The 10,938-nt window shown below is 38.2% G+C and overlaps 1 protein-coding gene across 1 annotated transcript; it reads right to left on the reverse strand.

The window, feature by feature from the left end:
- Positions 1-391: 391 nt before the first annotated feature.
- On the reverse strand, positions 392-9,514 carry lmf1 (lipase maturation factor 1). The gene is given in 12 exon segments (XM_034708779.1): positions 392-689; positions 692-816; positions 1,062-1,174; positions 2,072-2,255; positions 2,456-2,609; positions 3,304-3,484; positions 4,360-4,527; positions 5,035-5,100; positions 6,539-6,687; positions 7,408-7,418; positions 8,155-8,464; positions 9,272-9,514. Coding segments are annotated over 12 exon segments (1,734 nt in total). The 5' UTR covers positions 9,486-9,514; the 3' UTR covers positions 392-630.
- Between the last annotated feature and the right edge of the window lie 1,424 nt (positions 9,515-10,938).

Raw genomic sequence — 10,938 nt, forward strand, 5'->3', positions numbered from 1 at the left:
ACTTGCTTTTTATTGATGTCATGTTTTTTTTATGCTTTATTTTAATACTTTTGAAATATGTTATTAATTACTGCCTACTGGCTTTGTAAGTGTATGTTAAGTGCTTTGTAACTATATAAATAAAGGTCTTATTATTATTATTATTATTATTATAATTATTATTCAAAAGCTGAAATAAATGTGAAGTATGGACCAACTTGGTGTTCATCTTGATTAAGGGCATTTCAAGTCAAATGATACAGCAATGGCCCAAAACTGTTTGAGTGGTTCACATGATTCTGTTTCTCAAAGAATGTCACCCCCCTTAAGAGTGAAAAACATATAAAGAGAAAACAACCATTTCATTTAAACAACTTTAACATTAAAAGTTTAGACAAGAAAAAACGTAGTATTTGGCTTTCACTGAGGTTTTATGAAATACAAAAGGCTGAAATGATTGGTGATACAAAGATGCACCCCAGTAATCACATTGATGATGGGTTAATGTCAGGATGTTGGATTTCACTTTTTTGCAGTTCTTCATGAAACGTTGCAATCTGGCAAAAACCCGATGTCATCCTTCATCCTACCTCAACACATGAGGTTCTCTGATCTCCACCTGGCACTTTAGAACAGTCTCACATTGTAGCTTTAGCTCTTGATTGGTGGTTTGTGTGGAAGGGGCCAGTTCCTGGATTGGAAGTAGCCCTGAGCCCCTCCAGGTCAACAGGAGGGAAGTAAGGGCCAATGCGTTTCCTCAGCCACCACTTACCCTGTGCTGCACTCGCACTTCCTGGCTGGCTGAACTTATACCTGAAATGTTCCCCACGAACCCACCTGAGAGAGAAACAAGAAGAGGCTGAAGATTTCAAGACCTCCTCCTAAACCTCTTAAATTATGATCTGCTCATTGCCTTTACACTCTAAAATAATTATCACTCATAGAAGCATTTTACAAAACAGAAGTTGATAATAAAAGGTAGAAACAAAAGGTTTTTATGGGGTTTTGATATGGGGTAGGGGTTGAATTGAAGTTCATGGCACATTGCTTTAACCTTTGCTGTGGTTGCTTGCTCTCCTTACCTGGGAGTTTCTCTGCCTTCGAAGGGGTTGTGGCCAAGCAGGGAGAGGACTGTGGTGTCATTGGACAGGAGACGTCCTGCTATGTGAATAACCCACTCACTCTGTTCGTAGGTCTGTATGAAAAAATTACATAAATATATATGCAAAGAATTATGAGAAACAATCATGGTGAAAATTTGTGAAATCATGAGAGAAGTGTAAACAGAAATGTATCGTTTCTGGAAAACACTCAACAAATCCATGACTACTTTCATGTTTGGGAACAAGATGAGTAATGCAAAAAAACGGAAACTAACTTATTTTGTGGAAGTAGAGGCAAACTCATATTAAAGTGGAAAAAACATAACATTTCCTTCAATGAAAATAGTTTTAAAAAAGGGTCTGTGTAGATTTTATTTGGACTTTATTAGTCTTAATGGTTTTATTTTGTTTAAGTTATATTTTTTGTGCATTTCTGCTTTTTAGAAATGCAGTTAGAGAGAGACAGGAAAATGTGGGGAGTAGAGAGTTGGGGGTAGACATGCAGCTAGTGGTCGAGGCTGGATTCGAAACCTGCGACCTCTGCGACGAGAGCTGTAGCCTCTGTATATAAGGCGTGCTTAGACCGCTAGGCCAACGGTGCCCCAATAGTCTTAATGATTTTTAAATAGTTTCATATTTCCAACCATCTTAACATGGATGGTAAACTGTGTTTCTGTCTAGTTTTGCATATAATGTTCTATTGTGTTTCATGCAGAGGAAAGACATTTATTGATATATCTTCTAGGGTTAACTAGTGTAAATAAAACACTCTATAAAAATGAAGTCAGGGCAGATTACTTTAAACCAAGAGTGTGCTTCTGCGTCTTCTTCTTGCCCTTTTTGCCATGTACTTTCTCAAAGTAATCTATGGGTATCTGTAATTAACACTAAAAGGTGTTTGGTCGAAGACAGGTAATGTGCCCTGTGATATCTGTGATGTGGTGCAATATAGATAAAACTGACTTAAGAGTTATTGATCAGAATTTCACCTGGAAAGCAGCGAACCACATGAGCCAGTCCAATCGGTAGTGGTATGGAGATATGAAGCATGGGCGTCGGTAAACATCCCCTGGCTTACACAGAAACTCATACTCTTTCCAAACTGCTTCTGGGTCCTTTGGATCGAGGCTTTTAGTGCCTTGGAAAATCACCTCAGTGCGCTCTTTGGTTATGCTGGAAGGATTGAGGAACAGTTGGAACAATGTTACGTACATGAAACCAGATTAAAAGCCCCAAAAGATGATGAAGAAGTTTGGAAGGGTGTAGAGGAATGGTTACTTACTATGTTAACAATATAATTATACTGTAGTCACATTTTGGGATAAACTTAGTCATCTAGATTCAAAGCATCCCACAGTTCTGACCGTGCTTACCTTCCAAAGGCGCCGTAGGTGTTAACGATGCGCAGCGGGTCAAAAGAGGTATTCATCACCTGCTTTGAGCTAAACAGGTTCAGCACCACAGGAATACTCAGGAATCCAATCAGAACACCCAAAGAAATATTCACGACACGACGTATCATCATACCTGTGTTATAATGTGTGTAAACAAACACACAAAGTCAGTGAGTAGGACAGCATGAAAAGAAGCACAGCAAAGGAAAACTGCTTCATCAGTCGTCAATACGGCTGGTATACAAAGAAAGTTGGGTAGTTTGTCCCTTTCTCCTTTCAAAGCACAACAAACAGAGCACTGGGTCCATTCAAGACTCCAAACGACTCATCTGATACACTTGATCAGCCGGATAGATGCTATAGTGGGTGTTCACCTGTTAAATTATTTTGACTTTAAGATCATTTATGTATGTCATTCCTCCATTTCAGGATTTCCAAATAAAACTGAGTGACTCAAGGGAAAACCGTACCTGCAGCTTAAATTAAGTATATTTATTTGTTGCTATCTGGTCCACAAGGGACTTCCCTGTTTGCCAGGACAAGATGTCTTCTGGGTAAGTGTGTGTGTACAGTGCCATGTCTAACAGCTGTGTTATGTTTACTTATCTCTGTATATGTGAGACCACTTCAATACTCCCCAGTGGAAAAAAACTATTGTTTTAATCAGCAGATAGAAAATATTGACAAATGTTAGCTGAGGCAACTAAAGTGCCATCCTACCATGTTTACCTGCTTACTGCAAGTTTCAAGACATTACATATCACCATTGAAACTTTTGACACTCAGAGTAAGACATCACATTAAACTCCATTAACGCCCTTGAATACCTTTGGTGGGTTTCAGGGTGCTTCCCGCTTTATCCTCTTTCTGTATCTCCAACACTGCCATCCTGACTTGACCTCCAGAGGGAAACAGGAAGCTTAGTGAGGCATCGTCAAAGCACGCCAGACTTGGGACAATGGTTAGCCAGTTTAGGAAACTGAGGTTCCCACTCACGATAAGAACTACCTGTTTAACAGAAGACAGACAAAAGAAAGACACACCAGTAGTGTGGACACCTTTATCAATAGTTGACTTTCCAGTCTGACTGTGTAAACACTCGTATGATGAGGTACATTGATTCACAAGGATTTTTTTGTGCTCCTTGCATTGATCCAGTTCACATTAGCTGAAATGTGTTGATCTATTATGATTCAAGGCAGAATTGTCAGTTGACCCTATGAGAGAAAAATACACACTTATGGACAAAAGTGATTGGCTACACCTGTTAATTATTGAATTCAGGTGTTTAAATCAGGCCCCTTATCTACAGTGAAGGACTCTTCTCAATTTGGACAATGCTATGCCGGTAAAAATTTGGGGAAAACTTGTTTCTATTCCAACATTACTGTGCCCCAGTGCACAAAGCAAGCACTGTAAAGACACCGTTTGATGACTTTGGTGTAGAAGAACTTGATTGGCCCCACAGAGCCCTGTCCCCTGCAAGCCAGGCCTTCTCATCTAATATCAGTGCCTGACCTCATAAATGCGCTGCAGAATGAATGGGCACAGAGTCCCACAGAAAAACTCGGAAAGCCTTCCAAGAAGAGTGGAAGCTGTTATAGCCACAAAAGGGGACCAACTCCATATTAAAGTATATGTATTTGAATGCAATGTCATTACAGTCCCTGTTAGGCATCCAAATACTTTTGTCCATAGTGAAGTTCCTCACTTGTTTTGAGTCCTTAGGTAGATACCTGCGAGTTTTACTAGTCCAGTTTTTGACAGTGTCTGAGGTCTCCACCCTTAAAGGAGTAACTTACTGGATTCAAGTCTGAATATTGATTCTTGCAATATCTCCCAGATCTATCACTGGATGTGCATTGCTTTAAGGGGTAGGTTACCTGAAAGAGGATCTGGGTTGCACCGTTGACCATGCACATCCGTCTGCCCAAGAAGGTGAAAAATGGGAAAACCAGCTCGATGAGGTGGTTGGACAACGTCTCGAAGCGGTGAAACCACCAAGGGGAGCGATGCATGTAGTACGAAAGGGGGTTAGGCACTGGTTGGGTCTAAGAAAGGATGGAGGGATGCAGAGTATTAAAAGAGAACAGAGAGAGGTTGAGAGGTTGAAAAAAGACTTTATCTACTGTTCACAATCAATGTTTTTCCTGCTTTACTTTGGCACTAAAAGCGCGTATGTGCTATGAAAGAAGGATAACTTATTGTACTACACCCTGGGGGAAACATTTTCTTGTTTGAAATGTATTTAAATGAAGGCAATGCCACTTGAAAACATGAGTCTGATGTGAGTTCAGTTCAATCTTGTCATTATTTGATAATCTTTAATTCCTTTTCTGTTTCTGTTGGGTAGCTGTGGATCAGCGGTAGTGCTGGTCACCTCCTGATCTGTCTTCTAAATTTTGATGAGTCAACTCTGCACTTAACATAGCAGACTGTCATCAATGTATGAATGTGTGTTTGAAAGGGTGGATGTAACATGTTATTCTCATTCTGTAACCTTCCTGGCTTAACCTCCCAGTAATGAACTCTGGCAGTGTGTGACAATCTATACTGACCTCGTAATGATAGTCCATGCATGTGAGGTCTCTCCAGCATTTGTCCCCTCTGATTTTAATGAGACCCTGGAAAAGACAGAACACATAACATGCAGCATCTTAGAATTGTAGGTGTTGTGTCAAATCAAACCAAACAGGCAGATATCATCAGTCAGTTTAATCAATTGACTTTTTCTAAGTTAAAAAAACTTCTTAAAATAGGAGCTGTAGTCGCTCTAATCCTGTATTTAGCGTAAAGCTCCTGTAGTTTCTCCTCCTTCAGTTTGTAAAGATTTGAGCTTCCCTTGTGGACAAAGCGGTTCCTCTTATCTATTAAATGATTTGCGTTGTGTAAATTGTTTCATAACAAAATATTTCATTCTACTTTCTTTTACCAGTCAAATGAATCACTTATCAAAAATCTTTGTTGTTAAAAATGTAAACAAAGGCTGTTTAGGAAAGAGTGCAGTTCATGACATGGTTTGACACCTACCCCAAAAGCAGCAGTTACTGGCATTATTAAAATCAATAAGGTAACTGTTAATCTTGTCACTGATAGTCTTGTCTGTTTTTTCAGTATTAATTTCAGCCTGCTACATAACCAGCAAAAAACTCATCACAGAAGCTTTAAATCAACCAATAGGAATGAAACCTGTTTAGGAGTTACTGACTCAAATATACAAATTGTACATAGGTTTGTCACAAACAAATGAATGTAGTTAATTTTCTACTACTTCAGATTGAAATGGAAATTTGATTATATAAGTTAAAACAATTATCTTCGTGACACTGCTGATATTGCGAGCAGGACAGCTCTGTAATGACTTGCTTACAGGCATGTAACAGATCAGACTGTACATTCTGCCAGTGTGAGCAGTGAGTCTTATGTGTGTCTCACACACTGATAATCTAGAAAATAGGGGCTTGCAGATTTTTTCAGTGAGCCACGTGTAGGTATGCTTTAGTTTGAAGTTGTGTGCAGGACAGTTATTGTGAAAAGAAGGGAACTTGCATTGCACTTTCTTTGAGTTAATGGTGAACCTTGGTTAAAAAACAAGTTGTCAAGAATAATGTTGGCTGAAGGTATGCTATGTCAATTATTAAATAACATCTGGTTACAGGAAATATTTCATCTTGTGCGATCTCCCTCTTCCTTTTCATCCATTCTAGTACCCCTCTCACTTCTCAGCTTGTGTCTGTGTTTAGGAACCCTTTTAAACAAGATAGTTTCCTGAGAAGATCAGCCCTGACAATGTCAATGAAAACGTCCATAAAATAGAGACACAATTAAGGTTCATAATATTAGTGAAATACAAACATCACGTTAGGAGAAATTTAATCTAGTATGAACACTCCCTCAGCCTCAATCAACAGGTCCAATGTATGTAGCTACACCTTTTAGGGTTGAATCAGTACACTTGGTACTCCTTTGAGTTTTGACAATGTAAATGTAAATGTTTGCGCACTGTATCGAACTGAACTGGACCGCTTGGTGGAAACACAGCTTAATAAGTGGTTTACTCACAGCCCCCAGCATGATGCGAACAATGAGCCATCTGAAGGTCCAGATGCAGATCCAGGAGGGGGGACAGCGGCGGGGGATACGGGACAACGTCCACACTGGGCACAAGAAAATAGCCAGGAATCCTGTCTCCAGTAACTGACTCTCCCAACCTGGAAAAAAATCATCACAATGACATTTGCACCATCAAGAACATTCTGAAAGGAGCATCACTGAAAAAGAAGCAAATGTAACAAAAGAGAAATAAAGACCACAGCTCCTAACTACAAAGTGTCAATTACAAATAAGATAGCTGACATGGTCCTAATAATGTTGGCCAAAGCCTACATGAAAACTCCTATTTCATTAAGTTTCCCTCTGTTTTACTTCTTTACTTTTGCATTTGTGACTCTAGGTTCACCAGGTAAAGAGGCAGTAACCAGCACATCATGAAGTGACTGCATCTTAACTACAGCAACTGGCCTGAAAATATTGCACAAAATAATGAATGAAAAGTGATAATTAAGGTGAGAGATGCTGGCATAAAACAGATGTATGTGCAGTAAATAAATAATAACCTTGTTATGATCCATGCTCAATAGCAGCATGCTGCCAGGGACAAAAGCCCTTTAAGGATTAAGACTCTATGAGCCTTAAGGCTTTTGAGACTCCTAGTCAGTTATACTCCAAAAACAACAATGTGTTAGCTGAGTTTTAAAGGCTGTTCAGCACTGTTTTCTCTAAATCAACTAACATGGAACCAAGACCTAAGTGTGTCAATTTATCAAATATGTTGGCTTAAAATCCCTGCTATAAAGTTTAGGGGAAAAAAAGAAGTAGTCCTGAAGGCTGAAAAACGAGGAATCTGTTGTGGACCCGTTGAGTTCACTTACCAAAGGAGTACCTATGGGGAGAGAAAAAAGAGATAATAAATGCAACAATACAAAATAAGACTAATAATTACCAAAATGTCCCAACTTGACACATTTTAGACTTATTTCAGTTTATTGGTTAGCTCATTTAGGGGATGGTTGTAACACTATATAGTGTTGTTTATTATTATTTCATTTTAGTACTCAATGTATAAACAAGCAATTCACCAAATATTAATCTTTGTTCTGTGTATTTATAATACTTCATTTGATTTACCGATGTCCACAATTTTGGTGCCAACATCCTGGTCATAATAAATAAAGACTGTCTCAAAGACTGGGGGGGCTGTTAAGGTATGTTTATTTTATTATTTATAAGCCACAAAAATAATATTGGTATTAAGTTCAACTGAGTTATCATAGCCATCAAAAGTAACCATTATTTTAAGTTAATTTTTTTGGTGGCAAGAAGCTTTCATTTGAGAAGTAAGAAATGGAGAGAAAAGGAAAGGGGGGTCTTTGATTGGTGAGACAATAGTGGGCAATGAGGACGATTCTGTCATAGGTGGCGCCATAGTGGTACCCCAAAACTCATTATTTTTCATACTGTAAAACTGTGTTCAACCTTGTTTGTGTTTTATAAGCTAGCCTATAAGTACCTTTACACCTCTTTTAGTGTAATATTGGAAGTCAGGACTCTGCAGTTAATACAGTTCTTATAAACCAATTTGTAATATTTTTTTTTGTACATGGATTAACAAGACTTACCACAGCTGTCCCACGTTGACCAGGGAGTGGTAAAGCACCCACAGTATAACCATGATCACCATGTTGGCCATTCCCGTCACCAGGACAAATGCAGACAGTGCCATTCCTACCATGGCAAGGCCATCCAGGTTGACATCCATATCTGTCCAGTCTAGGAGCCAGAGGATGGAGGGTGTATATGTGATGGCTGCTAAGCCTATCTTCCCGCCTACATAGCGCTTCACACTGTTCAGGTAGTTCTTGCAGGACATGAGGCCATGTTCCCCTATTAGCTGCTTGTTCTGGTTGTAAGCAACGCTAAATGCCACAACTAAAAAGAAGAGAAGAGAGGAATGAGTTAATATTGTTCTCTGTTTACTTTCTTCACAAATTATATCAAATATAAAAGTGTGCTTTATCTATCTTTTCCCTCAACTTTGTAAAGTCTGCTGATATACAGCAAGTGAGAGGGATTACAGTAAAAACAATGCCAGTTTTGCAAGTCTTCACATGTTCAGTGTGGTCAGAGTATTGTGCTTCTACAAGGTGAACATGGTATCATCTCTGGCCTGTGAATTTTCTTGCCAGGATATTCAAGCTAAGCTGAGGTGAGATCAACATTAAGAAATCAGACTGCTTTATGTAGATGTTGTTATTTTGCTGGCTTTACTGGAGCAAATGAGAACTACTCAGCGCTAACTGAATGTGAGATACAGTCACCTAAAAAATCAAAGCTGAGACCATGACATGCCCTGCTGTAAAAGTAAATGGTACAATGAAAACAGTACAGGTTGGATGGGACCATAACTGTTTAGTATTTGTCTGTTTGATTGCAGTGAAAGTAAATCTGAGCCTCCTCCAATAAACATCTTTATCTTTATTGTGCCTTTTGCATAATTGACTATGAGGAGATTTCAGCATAACCATAGCCCATTGTATCTTTACAGCTCATCAGAGAGCATAGGAATTTAGGAAGATGTTAATTCTAACTCAAAACTATGACAAAGTGCTACACAGTACAAATCATACAAAGTTAAATCTTCATCACAACAACTAAAACTAGTCATACAGAAATAAGCTCTTTTTACTGACTGAAGTGTGCTCATGAAGAATGAATATTAAATGTCAATATAATTACAGTAAATAAAAGCCACGGAGCGCAGCAGCACGATACGAGTGAGCCAGTAAGTCCCACTCTGCAAAGGCTGCAGCTCTTTCTCTTTCTCTGAGTCTCTGCTGAGGTTTTCGTCATTTTCTCCACTGCTGTCATTAAAGTTTGCCTCTGTTTTGCTGCTTCCGACTCGTCTTTTCCTCACAGAGCTGCTTGAGCCTTCACTGGTGGGGGCCGCCATTTTTACGGACCTTAAGGTCACGTGACCAAACACAGACACGGAAGTGTATAGATATGATGACGACGACGCTAATGATAATAATAATAATGATAGTAATATATTATTGTTTATTATTAGTGAGAGTATTTATGGTCCAATTTGTATTTATAGTGCAAGTAGTGTAGGCATTATTGCATTAATGTATTAAGTCATAAAAACACATGATTTACTTTTTTTTTATTAAAAAGTTCTTCATTTACAAAAAAAAAAAAAAAACACTGATAGCATTTTCTTTTTTTTAAAGAAATAATTAAATGGTACCTCCTGCACGACTTTTACAATATAGTGAGATTCAAACTATTAAAAAAATCACCTTATTAATGTGTGAAATGAATTTATTGATGTAATTATGTATCTCCTTGTTTTTTTTTCCTTTAGAAATCATAGGCTATTAAAGAGATGAATGTCTAATGGAAGAACTATAAGCTGTTATAACTAAGATTCAACCATAATATGGCCAAATTGCAATTGCACTACAACTGCTTGTGCAACTATAACTTCAACTATTACCTGTACAACAACATATTTTAACTAGTTTTTTTTATCTTTATACCTTTTCAGCAGTTTTGCAAAGCATTACATTTCTAACATCATTAGATACCAACCACAAACATAACAACACACTTGATCCCTCATCCTACCAAGCATTCACTCTGACTCCAGTAACATTGGAATGCGTCTTCCAGTAGTAACACAAATGGGCTGCACAAGGACACCACTCTCACACATGAACTGAAGGGATAAGCCCAGGTCACGACAAACATCTTCGCTGCGTCAGGTCCTCCAACTGTATAACCTAAAAACACCTCCCTTGGTTCAGGCACAAGCCCCTCCTTCTCTTGCTCATTGTACTCCATTGTGATAGACCAAGCAGTTGGTCAAAGGGCAAAAGTAAGGAAAAGGAAATACCTTGTCTTTCATTAAAGTTTGAAAAGTCAATAACAAATAAATAAACTTAATATAACATAGGACAAACAATACAAAAACTGGGCCCAATATCTTAGACAGGTCAGCCAAGCAAAAAGAACTAAAGCTACAACGTAACAAAATATAATCAAACAGGCTTCACTTTAACTGAGAAATAGACAAAGGACAACTCCAATGTAAACCCAAGGGCTAAACTAAAGTGACTACAAACTTAACATCCAAACTTCTTTTAGCTCCTAAAAAGTTTTTTTTTTTTAAGTAAGTCAAAAGTCTTACCAACCTATTCTTTCTTTGTCTTCTTGTTTAATGGCAGGTGGAAGAAACTAAATGCTGGAGTGTGGACCAAAATTACGAAGTAATTTTAATTTATTCCACAGAATTCCAGCCTGTGTTTTATGTTGTAAACTTTTTACAAAATGTAATTCTAGCTTTTTACCCTGTGCATCTGTCTGCACAAAAAACTCAACTTACTTACCTACTTGCTCCT

The sequence above is a fragment of the Notolabrus celidotus genome, chromosome 18 (assembly GCF_009762535.1).
Source record: "Notolabrus celidotus isolate fNotCel1 chromosome 18, fNotCel1.pri, whole genome shotgun sequence".
In the NCBI taxonomy this organism is placed as follows: domain Eukaryota; kingdom Metazoa; phylum Chordata; class Actinopteri; order Labriformes; family Labridae; genus Notolabrus; species Notolabrus celidotus.